This window comes from Macaca mulatta, chromosome 11, assembly GCF_049350105.2.
Source record: "Macaca mulatta isolate MMU2019108-1 chromosome 11, T2T-MMU8v2.0, whole genome shotgun sequence".
Taxonomy (NCBI): Eukaryota; Metazoa; Chordata; class Mammalia; order Primates; family Cercopithecidae; genus Macaca; species Macaca mulatta.
In genome coordinates, this window is record NC_133416.1 from 128,893,964 (window position 1) to 128,906,098 (window position 12,135).

At 52.1% G+C, this 12,135-nt stretch overlaps 1 protein-coding gene across 24 annotated transcripts in view; it reads right to left on the minus strand.

Moving 5' to 3' along the window:
• KDM2B (lysine demethylase 2B) overlaps nt 1–12,135 on the minus strand; it is a 156,519-nt gene that overhangs the window by 98,557 nt on the left and 45,827 nt on the right. For 19 of the 24 annotated variants that reach the window (XM_077955463.1, XM_077955461.1, XM_077955467.1 and 16 more), the window contains 2 exons: nt 9,359–9,452; nt 7,612–7,765 (listed from right to left, as the gene is read on the minus strand). In XM_077955463.1, coding sequence (XP_077811589.1) covers nt 7,612–7,765; nt 9,359–9,452 — 248 coding nt within the window. Of the gene's footprint in view, nt 1–7,611; nt 7,766–9,358; nt 9,453–10,867; nt 11,156–11,323; nt 11,931–12,135 lie in introns of those variants that run through there. The other 5 variants (XM_077955478.1, XM_077955476.1, XM_077955473.1 and 2 more) reach the window with 3 other exon arrangements.

Here is a 12,135-nt window from a genome sequence, read left to right on the forward strand (position 1 = left end):
GGGATTCTAGAAGCTTCTACCCACTCCCCTTCCCAGCAGGGCCTCAAGGGTGGGTCAGGCAGCCACCCCTGGATTAGCCACCACCACGTCCCTCCCCCAGCTCTGCTCACATCTGCTTCATTACCCACACGCCTCCCTCGGGAAGGAGGCGTGGAAATAACAGCGTTCGTGGGCCCATCCGTACCGCCCCTGATGGCCTCTTGACAGCCCAGGAAGCATGAGAGCCAGTGTTCCCGGGCTGCTGCCTGGGCTGGGGACGCTGGCATCTGCCTCCAGCTTCCAGCCAGAGTCATTGACAATATGAAGGCAATAAACAGAGGCTATTCAGGCCAAGCAACCAGGGACAGATGCGGTCATGGATGGGAAGCCAGTGATCCACAAAGCAGCACATTCTCTGGGACCTGAGGGGGTCCAAGAAGGGCAGCGGGGGCACGTGGAGTCTCACCCACAACCAAGATGCTCAGGACTCAGAATCCAAAGGCCCCACCCACATCTGCCTCCACCTCTGCGACTTTGGCAGGAATAAACACAGAGGTCTCAGAACTCGACACGGGGCACCTCACAGATGCCCACAACCCAATCGGACCCTGGCTTCCTTCACTGACATCAGTGAACTCCCTGCACCGGGCCAGGATCAGGAATGGCCCTGTGGCTGCTGAGATGAAGTGAGGATAGCCTCTCCCTTCAAGGACCTCATAGTTGGGATCAGGGGCCAATTACTTCACACCACCCCATGTTTAAAAATGGAGATATTTCTTTTGTTGTTGTTTTGTTGGTTTTTGTTTTTTTTGAGACAGAGTTTCAAAAGACAGAGTTTCACTGTATCGTGTCATTGCACTCCAGCCTGGGTGACAGAGCAAGACTCCGCTTCAGGGAAAAAAAAGAAGAAGTTTGTTAAATAAGCAAATAGTTCACACATAGTCACAGAGTCAAAAAGGAGGCCCAGATCCCAAGTCTCCTGACTCCCAAGCTACTGGGGTTCAAGGTAGGTATACTTAGGAATGTGTGTTTTGAAAGTAGGCACACCTGGGTTCTTACTCTGACCTGGTCACTGTGAGATCTTAGGCCTTAGGTATTTTCTGTATTTGTTTTAAAAAAAACGGTGTCACATGCCTGTAGTCCCAGCTACTCTAGAGGCTGGGACAGGACGATTGTTTAAGCCCAGGAGGTCAAGGCAAGGCTGCAATGAGCTGTGATCACACCATTGCACTCCAGCCTGGGCAAAAGAGCAAGACCCTGTCTCTAAAACAAAATTTAAATTTTTTCTTAGCCTGGCACAGTGGCTCACACCTGTAATCCCAGCACTTGGGGAGGCTGAGATGGGCAGATCACCTGAGGTCAGGCGTTCAAGACTAGCCTGGGAAACACAGTAAAACCCCATTTCTACTAAAACTACAAAAATTAGCTGGGCATGGTGGCGCATGCTTGTGATCCCAGCTACTCAGGAGGCTGAGGCAGGAGAATCGCTTGAACCCGGGAGGCAGAGGTTGCAGTGAGCTGAGATCGTGAGATCGTGCCATTGTACTCCAGCCTGGGCAACGAGAGCAAAACTCTGTCTCAAAAATTAAATTTTTTTTTCTTTTTTTTTTTTTTGAGACAGAGTCTTTTGCTCTGTCACCCAGGCTGGAGTGCAGTGGCGCAATCTCGGCTCACTGCAAGCTCTGCCTCCCAGGTTCACGCCATTATCCTCCCTCAGCCTCCCGAGTATCTGGGAACTACAGGCACCCGCCACCACACCCAGCTAATATATATATATATTTTTGGTATTTGTAGTAGAGACAGGGTTTCACCATGTTAGCCAGGATGGTCTCGATCTCCTGACCTCGTCATCTGCCCGCCTTGGCCTCCCAAAGTGCTGGGATTACACGTGTGAGCCACTGCGCCCGGCCTAAAAATTTTTTTTTTTTTAATAGGCGGGGAATATTAAATTTTTCCATAAATGCTTGCAGAGAAGATAAATAATGTACATAAAATGTTCACTGGATCAAGCCATGCTACTCCAGCCTGGGCAACAGAGTAAGACCCTGACTCAATAAAATAAAATAAAATTTGTAAATGTTCATTGCTTATAACTGTTAACTATAGCTCACCCAGGCTGGCACAGTCAGAGTGGGGAGGCCGAGCCCGCCAATGTGGCCAGGCTGCTGCCATAGGCCAGGTTGAGTTGGAGGAAAAAGACATCACCTGGTTCACCCCAGGTACTTTTTTTTTTTTTTTTTTTTTTTGAGACGGAGTCTCGCTCTGTCGCCCAGGCTGGAGTGCAGTGGCGCGATCTCGGCTCACTGCAAGCTCCGCCTCCCGGGTTCACGCCATTCTCCTGCCTCAGCCTCCCGAGTAGCTGGGACTACAGGCGCCCACAACCGCGCCCAGCTAATTTTTTGTATTTTTAGTAGAGACGGGGTTTCACCGTGGTCTCGATCTCCTGACCTTGTGATCCGCCCGCCTCGGCCTCCCAAAGTGCTGGGATTACAGGCGTGAGCCACCGCGCCCGGCCCACCCCAGGTACTTAAAAGTTTCCAATCTCCTGTTCCCCGGGGGTAACTTCCACCTCCAGCTTTCCTTACTGCTAATTATAACGCTAACACCTGGTGACCCCTAGGCACTGCTGACTGTGGCCTTGATGTCCTGACCCTGACGCTGTATTCTCACCTCCTCTTCCTCATCAAGGTATGGCCAGCTCAGCAGGGCAAGCTCAAACCCCTTTCTCCAGGTCATTCTACTCCTCAGTCACCTTCAACAGTCTTCCTCTTCCAGGCAGCTCTCCTAGATTACCTAGGAATAAAGCCTGAAGAATAACGCCATTTAAAATCTTCCTTGGCAGCCGAGCGCGGTGACTCATGCCTGTAATCCCAGCACTTTGGGAGGCTGAGGCAGCAGGATCACTTGAGGCCAGGAATTTGAGACCAGGTTGACCAACATGGAAAAACCCTGTCTCTACTAAAAATACAAAAATTAGCCGGGCCCGGTAGCATACACTTGTAATCCCAGCTACTCAGGAGGCTGAGGCACGAGAATCGCTTAAACTTGGGAGGTGGAGGTTGCAGTGAGTCGAGATCATGCCCACTGCACTCCAGCCTAAGCGACAGGGTGAGATTCTGTCTCAAAAAAATGAAAAAATAATAAATAAATAAATAAATAAATAAATAAATAAATAAAGTCTTCCTTACATTCATAGCTGAATTCTATCAGACATTCAAAGATGACTTTGCAAGATGGGCGGATCAGCTGAGGTCAGTTCGAGACCAGCCTGGGCAACATGATGAAACCCCATCTCTACTAAAAATATAAAAATTAGCCAGGCATGGCGGCACATGCCTGTAATCCCAGCTACTTGGGAGTCTATGGCTGGAGAATCACTTGAACCTGGGAGGTGGAGGTTACAGTGAGCCGAGATCGTGCCACTGCACTCCAGCTTGGGCGACAAGAGTAAAACTCAAAAAACCAAAACAAAAAACCAAAACAAAACAAAGATGACTTGGTACCGATCCTGTTGACACTATTCCAAAAGAGAGGGAAAGAAAGAATCCTCCCTAAATCATTCTATGAAGCCAGTATCACCCTAATACCCAAACCAGGAAAAGACATAACAAAAAAAGAAAACTAAAGACCAATATCCCTGATGAACATAGATGCAAAAAACCTCCACGAAATACTAGCTAACTAAATCGAACAGCATATCAACAAGATAATCCCTCCATGATCGAGTGGGTTTCATACCAGGGATGCTTTAACAAACACATGTCAATAAATGTGATACATCACATAAACAGAATTAAAAATAAAAAATCATATGATCATCTCAATAGACACAGAAAGAGCATTTGACAAAATCCAGCATCCCTTTATGATTAAAGTCTTCCTAAACCATCAGCATCCTGTGAGCTTTCAGAGAACTGAAGACTCCCTGAACCACGGACTGGGAGGTGTGAGGTCAGTGTGGCAGGAGGAGAGGTGCCTAAGGTCACACTGTGGTGATGAAAACTCAGGTCAGAGGCGGGAAACGCCAGAATTCGATTCTCCGCTTCAGTACGGAAAAGCTCCCATCCAGGGAGCTGCAAACCCCTTCCTGGGTTTCCCAAGACTCTCTCTCTCCGCAAAGCCACAAGTCAAGTACCACGAATCTCAGATGTGTGTCTGTATGTGGTTCAGAGGGTGTAAATGCCGGAGAGAATCCCCAGGCCTGGGGAAGACCTAAAATACTCATCTAGGGGCTGGGCACAGTGGCTCACGTCTGTAACCCCAGCATTTTGGGAGGCCAAGGCAGGCAGATCATTTGAGCCCAGGAGTTCGAGACCTGCCTGGACAACATGGCAAAATCCCGTTGCTACTAAAAATACAAAAATTAGCCGGGCATGGTGGCGTGTACCTGTAATCTCAGCTACTGGGGAAGCTGAGGCAGAAGAATCGCTTGAACACAGGAGGCGGAAGTTGCAGTGAGCCAAGATCATGCCACCACGCTCCAGCCTGGCAACACAGCAAGACTCCATCTCAAAAAAAAAAAAAAAAAAAAAAGGCCAGGAGCGGTGGCTCACACCTGTAATCTCAGCACTTTGGGAGGCTGAGGCAAGTGGATCACGAGGTCAGGAGATCGAGACCATCCAGGCTAACATGGTGAACCCCATCTCTACTAAAAATACAAAAAAATTAGCCAGGCGAGGTGGCGGGCGCCTGTAGTCCCAGCTACTCGGGAGGCTGAGGCAGGAGAATGGCGTGAACCCAGGAGGCGGAGCTTGCAGTGAGCTGAGATGCTGCCATTGCACTCCAGCCTGGGCCACAGAGACTCCATCTCCAAAAAAAAAAAAAGAAAAAGAAAAAAAAAAATTACTCATCTAGGTCAGTGGACCCCCAGTCTCTGGTCCTTTAGTTTTCACTGGTTGGAAACAGAATGAGAAGAACTATCAAAGTTAAAGTACTATCCTTTATTCTGACATTTTATACTTGTAACTTTTTTAGTGTCAGAATAGACCATGGGGTTTGTTGATCTTAATGCCCATGTTTAGCAAAATTACAAGTTGGCAACTCTGTATCTGTTCCTAAGTTTTTTTTCACTGGTCCATGAAATCAATGGCTGGGAACCGCTGAACTATGCTGCACCCTCCCACCCTACACCACGCCCGTATCTCAGAGGGTGGTAAATTCCAACTGTCCCTTTTGTACTTCCCAAAACTCCAGGGAAAAAAATCCTGGTATCTCAACGCATAACCCTTCGGGCCAGAAGTCTTTGCCAGGACCTAACTGACTTCGGCTTGCAGCATCTCAAATCTACATTTCCTCTTCCTGCCTTCAACAGACAGCCACGCCCACACCCCTGCTGCCACGGCTTCTCAAGACCTCCCCCAGCTTGCTTAAGTCACCAACATCAACACCCACGCCGTCCCACACAGCGGGAAAGTGATGAGCCACCTCCCAGCTCTGCATAAGGGCTGGACAGAGAGACTGAAGGCCTGTTAGGCTCAGAGGACAGGGTTGGGAGGGAACTTGAGTGTCCCAGAGTTCAGCTCCACCCCACCCCCACTGTCGAGATGGGAGAGCTGAGGTGCAGAGAGAGGAAGAGACCAGCTAATGTCACAAAGAGAGTCAGCAGTAAGGCCAAGAGCCTTCCAGCCATCCTTTGAATCCAGGGCCAATCCAGCAACACCTGCAGAGTGGATTGAGCACAGCTTAGAAGGAGGATACCACCTCCTTCCCGAGTCTCCACTCCACATCTGCCAGGGGGTCCCCATAAACGCTGACCACCAAGTGCAATCCCTTCCATCCCAAGCAGGGGCCTGCCCCTTCCCTGAGCCAAGCAGGTCTGAGGACAGACCTGGGGCCATGGTAACAAAGTCATCCCCGTACTAAACCCTGCCACTTTCAAATCCCAAATCTCCCTAATAGCGAAGTGCAGGCCCCATCCCCATAGCAGGAACTGGTACTACAACCACCACTAGGGCTTGATGTCCAGACCTAAGGTCAGCTTCCAGCCCAACTCTCAGAAATATCTTAGTGGCCTCAAAGGATACTCCTATCGTCTGGTCCAAGCTTCCACCCAGTTGTAGATTCTCTGCAATCACCTTGACTCATTCATATCTACCTTCTACTTCCATGCCTCCAGTGACAGGGAGCTCACTACCTAACAGAGCAAGTTATTCCAACACCACTCGGCCATACTCCTTCCAGGAGACAGTCCTTCACCTGGCTGACTGAAGTTACTATATGCCTTCACTTTCTCAGGTAAAGCAACCCAATTCCTCCTTCAAACGCATCTCACCTAATGTGGTCTCCAGACCCACCCACACCCCACTTCAGGGTGATTTAACCTCCAAAGTACAATGACCACGAGGAACAAAACCTCCTTCCCATAGGCTAGGCGCGGTGGCTCACACCTGTAATCCTAGCACTTTGGGAGGCCAAGGAGGGAGAATCCCTTGAGGCCAGGAGTTGGAGACCAGCCAGGACAACATGACAAAACCCCATCTCTACTAAAAATACAAAAATTAGCTGGGCATGTTGGCGCATGTCTGTAGTCCCAGCTACTTGGGAGGCTGAGACATGAGAATTGCTTGAACTCGGGAGGTGGAGGTTGCAGTGAGCCGAGATCACACCACTGCACTCCAGCCTGGGTGACAAAGCGAGACTGTCTCAAAAAACAAAAACAAAAACAAAAACAAAAACAGCACGGCCAGGCACGGTGGCTCAAGCCTGTAATCCCAGCACTTTGGGAGGCCGAGACGGGCAGATCACGAGGTCAGGAGATCAAGACCATCCTGGCTAACACGGTGAAACCCCGTCTCCACTAAAAAATACAAAAAATTAGCCAGGCGAGGTGGCGGGCACCTGTAGTCCCAGCTACTCGGGAGGCTGAGGCAGGAGAATGACATAAACCTGGGAGGCAGAGCTTGCAGTGGGCTGAGATCTGGCCACTGCACTCCAGCCCGGGCGACAGAGCGAGTCTCCGTCTCAAAAAAAAAAACACAACTCCTATGTGTGGCCTTACCCCCTCCCTCAACACAGCGGACTATCACCTCCCTCATCCTAGGTAGAATGCTTCCATTAATGCAACATAAGAGATAATTCCCTGACCCCTAGGTCATCAGCCACATCCACTAGTGACTGAGCCAGGAACCAGCCAAAAGCCCTTAATTCATCTCCAATGAACTGGAGGCAAGGAGGTCTTAGCTCACTCAGGCCTCATGACCACCCTGTGGAAATCTTAATCCTATTTTACAGATGGGAACACCGAGGCATGAAGAAGTGAAGTCACAGCCCCCAAGTGGCCAATCCAGAATTCCACCGGAGGCCGTGCACAGCCCTTCCCCAGACCCTGCCTCAGGGCAAACCCACCCCCATTACCCAACATGCAAATCTCCACAGGAAGTCCTGCACAGGCATTCAAGTCTCCCCTGAGAGAGCCCAAGGCCTTCTCCAGGGAGACAGAATTCCAGCCCACAGGTGGTAGATACAGGTGGGATGTGAGGGGAAACCTGCCCGGCTTTTCCCTCCAGCCCAAGGCTGGCTCCCCTGGGACCGCCAATGGCCTGTCAAACCCATCAGGTCCAGAGCCAGGGCCTAAAACCATGGCTCAGGCCCCAGCAGACTCGGGGAGCCCAGAGAGAGCCCCTTGGAACCTACCGGAAGGGATGAAAAATGTGTAGCCCTGCTTCAGCTCAATTCTTTGGCATCGTTCCACACGGTCTCCCAGAAAGATGTCACTCTGTTTGCCTGACAGCACCCACTCCTCGTACAGCGCCAAATTGTGCAGCGTTGGAGGAATCAGCCAAAAAATCTTGGGAGGAAACACAGGCAGTCAGCTGGAGACCCAGGCCCAGACCAGATCCAGAGAAAGGGCCCCACCTGCCTGGGGAAGGAGAGGGCGCGAGAGAAGGGGCGGGGTGTGGAGAGATGGACAGATCCATCTCTCTGGACCCTCTGCAAGGCCAGGTCCAAAGAGCCTCTAGGGAAGCAGGAAGGGCTGTGCCCACCTTCAGGGAACCTCCATTCCTGCTGAAATCCCAGGATGGGAGTACTTCCTGGACTGGGTGGGACATGCTTTCTCCAGAACCACAGGCTTGTCTGGGAGGTGGGGGAAGGAGAGGAAGGGAATTTCCTAAGTTGTAAGATAAAATAGCCCAGTAAATAAACGCAGCTTGTGCACACTTTGGAGAAGGAGGAAAAACATCTGGAATCAAGTGGGTTGACTTCCTCCCAGAATTTCTTCCAACACATTCAGTTACAACAAACGCACATGCAGACCCAGCCAAGCAGGGTGGCACAGGCGTATTTTCAAGAAGCACCCACCTCCATCCCCACGTGGACACACAACAAAAGCAGAAACAGGGAGCACCCTTAGCATTCTGTCCCCAGTGCAAAATGTTCCTGGAGGCAGGTGGTGCTGGCAACTAGACTTTGAAGTGAGAAGGTCCCCGGGCAGGAGCTGAGAAGACAGCCAGGGAAGATGAATGCTGGTCGTTCTCAAGCCAAACCCAAGCTTCAAATCTGGCCCAAAGGGGCTTAGAACACCGGACTGGGTGAGCGGAGCAGGCCTGCATGGGTGTCTAGATGTGATGTTAAAGGGCTGAACTTGACCTTGCCCTCCAGAAGGAGGAGGTGGTTCTAGGGGAAGGAGCGACCCTGGGCCAGGAGCCATGGCCCACGCCTACAATCCTAGCACTTTGGAAGGCCGAGGCGAGAGGATCACGTGAGCCCAGGAGTTTGAGAACAGCCTGCGCAACGTGCTGAAACTCTGTCTCTACAAAACATACATAAATTAGTTGAGCCTGGTGGTGTATCCCTGTAGTCCCAGCTACTCGGGAGCTGAGGTGGGAAGATCACTTGAGCCCAGGAGGTGGAGGCTACAGTGAGCTGTGATTGCACCACTGCACTCCACCCTGGGTGACAGAGCAAGGCCCTATCTCTTAAAAATAAAAAATAAAAAATAAAAAATAAAAATAAAGCCGGGCGTGGTGGCTCACGCCTGTAATCCCAGCTCTTTGGGAGGCCAAGGCAGGCAGATCACAAGGTCAGGAGATCGAGACCATCCCAGCTAACACAGTGAAACCCCGTCTCTACTAAATCTACAAAAAATTAGCCAGGCATGGTGGCAGGCGCCTGTAATCTCAGCTACTCGGGAGGCTGAGGCAGGAGAATGGCGTGAACCCAGGAGGCAGAACTTGCAATGAGCCAAGGTCGCACCACTGCACTCCAGCCTGGGCAACAGAGTGAGACTTCATCTCAAAAAAAAAAAAAATTTAATCCTGAAAGTACTCCTGGGGCAGGGCTGTCCAGAGGAGGGAGGCGGGAGGAGGGGGAAAGGTAAGTGAGCCTCTCCCCACACAAACAGCTGGAGATGCATAGAAAGTTAAAGGCAACTGAAACTCACCTTCCCACCCCGGAAAACATGGTACCAAACGGAAGTGCCTCCAAAGTCGATGTGGAAGTCGGTGAAACAACCTTTCACGCTCATCAGACAGTACCTGCAGCACAGTGGCAGGGAGACAGAACACAAGTCAAGATCTAAATCACAAGAGGTAAGCAAAGGACTTCAGAGGTCCTGAACTGGCGCCCTTTTATAAACGCTGACGCTGGGGAATTTTCTTTTTTTCTTCTTTAAAAATCCAAATGTAATCGGAGTTCCCCACGGGGGAAGCCCCTGTGATCAGGTGACAAATCTCAAGCACTGGTCGCCTACCTACCCCGGAGGCTGGGAGCGATATGCTTGTTTTCAGGTTCTTTCGAGAAGTGGCAACCCACAGGCTACTTTACAGGTTCCTAACACTGGTTTTTTTCTACCCTTGCCCTGCCTCTGCCCTCCCCCAGTTAGAGGCTTCCTCTCTGCTCCTTCACAACTTGGATACCTGCAGTTCTCCCAAGCTGCCAGTCCCCTTTGTAGCAGCTGGGCCCCCTGGAATTCAGCTGTATACCACCTGCACAGCTTGCCAATTACCAGTCCCCATTCATCTCCTCATTCATTCAACCAGAGGTCCAGCCCCGAGCCAGCTCTGGCCTTCAGAGAAATGCGTAAGAATGCAGAAGACCCCTACCCCTAACTATGGGACACTCCTAAAGAAGCAATGCACAGGAAAAGTTAAATGATCAAAAAAAACCACACACACAAAAAACAAAACTGCAATTGATTGCCAAGTAAGCAATGCAGCTAGAAAAGTAAGGGGGGGTTCCAGCCCCAAAAGACCACGCGGTGTCTGGTCTCACGTACACAAAATGTGTAGAGTAGACAAATCTATAGAGACAGAAAGCAGATTAGTGGGTGTCAGGGGCTGGGGGGCAGGACAATGGGGAATGACTGCTAATGGGTACAGGGTTTCATTCTGGGGTGATGAAAATGTTCTAAAATTAACTGTGGTTGCAAAACTCTGTGAACATACTAAAACCCGTTGAATTGTACACTTTCACATGGGTGAATGGTCTGTGAATTATGTCTCAGTAAGGCTGTTATAAACAAGTAAAGAATTTAAGAGAAATTAAATTGGGGGTGGTGGCCAGGCACACAGGGAGAGGAGGAGGAGGAAGAACTTGGACCTTGGAGGCTGGGGCGGGGGAGTGCATCCAGGGGAAGCAGGAACCGGCCAGCAGCCATCCCCTCTCAGTGCTATGGAGGGCTGGAGAGCCCACCCTTCCTCGCAGAAAAACCCAGGGCTCCCCTCCTCCCCCAACGGCTGCCCTCCTAGGAGTGGGGCAGAGCTTAAGGAGGAGGGGACACAGAGAAGGCTTCCAAGTCCAGGCCTGGCAGATGACGGTGCCAGGGACCCCTCCCTGCCACTTGCCCCTTCCCACAAGAGCCCCGGGTGGCATGGATGGGCAGCCTCCCCACCACTCACGCCCACGCACCTTGGCACCTCGGGAGCCCGCAACACATGCTTACCCCACTGACCTCTTTTCCCCGCTGCACTTTGCCTTTCCATGGTTTGGGGAAGAGGGAAGAAATGGGGCGGGGACGGACAGGGAGGAGCCAACAGCGCGCCCGGCACGAGTGGAGATAATGCGGGGAGTGGGGCTGAGCTGGTTAGAAGGAGGAGGGCTCCAGGTGCCCCCTCCCTCTGGCTGCCTTTTGCACCTCGCTTTCAGGTGGACCGGGGGCTCAGCAGTATGCAGGCGGCGTGCCCGCGTCCCTCCTCCCGATAGGCTGGAAGGAGCCTTAACCATGTGTCTGCAGGAGGCTGACAAATCAGAAGGCCTTCCAGTACATCAGAGCCCCGCTGCCTAGCAACCCCATCGGAGGGGTGTAGTTGACAGCACAGGACGCAGGCTGTCACGAAGACAGGCGCGGGCTGCGGAGCTGGCAATGGGGTGGTCAAAGTCCCGACGCTGGGCTCCACACCGTCCTCACCTGTAGGCCGGCTGGGCCCAGCGGGGTCCCCGCCTGAAGGCCTGGGTGATCCTCTTCTCTCCAAGGAAAGGGGGTTCCTGAAGCCCTCACCCACCCCACCCCCACGGACCACACTGGCCTCTTCTCTCTAAGCACCACTTCAAAATATTAGTCCTCATTTCCCTAAAACCATCTCTTCGACTTGGGGTTTTTGTTTTTTGTTTTTTCTTTTTTTAATCTAACCTTGGTTTCCACCCCCTCCAGGCCTCAGCTGAACACAGTCTAGGGAAAACAATCTAAGTATGTGCGGGGCGGAGCCCGGAGAACGTGCTTCTCTTGTCGGCAGCTGGATGCCCGCGGGTACCCACAGCAGAGAGGAGAGGACAGGAGCTCGCCTCTTGGGCTGCAGGCCCCAAGGCTGCCTGGCTAACCAGGTCACCCCCACCCTGCCATCCTCCAGCTCCCCGCAACCGTGACCTCCCCAGCACGTGCAGAAAAGAATCGCTGCAAGCTGGCTGCAGTGTGCAGGGAAAGTTCTCCAAGTTGAGTCTGTGTCTGATGTGCCCTCTGGGTCACCCTCCAGCATCCAGAGGCCCCTAGGGGAGCTGGGGCCGCCTCTTCCAGACCTGCCTCTCCTGGAGAGGCCCCTCCTCCCGGTGTCCCTCATTTCCTGGCCGCCAAGCCTGGCCGCCCCTCCCACCCTGCCATCGCAGGCATTAGGGGAGCCAGGGTGGCTGGGACAGCGCGGCTTTGTCCGGCCCCTGCGGCCGGCAGGCCACCCCCGCTCCCGTCCCGCGTTGGCTCCGGGGCTCCCCCCTGGCTGGCTTGCTCGC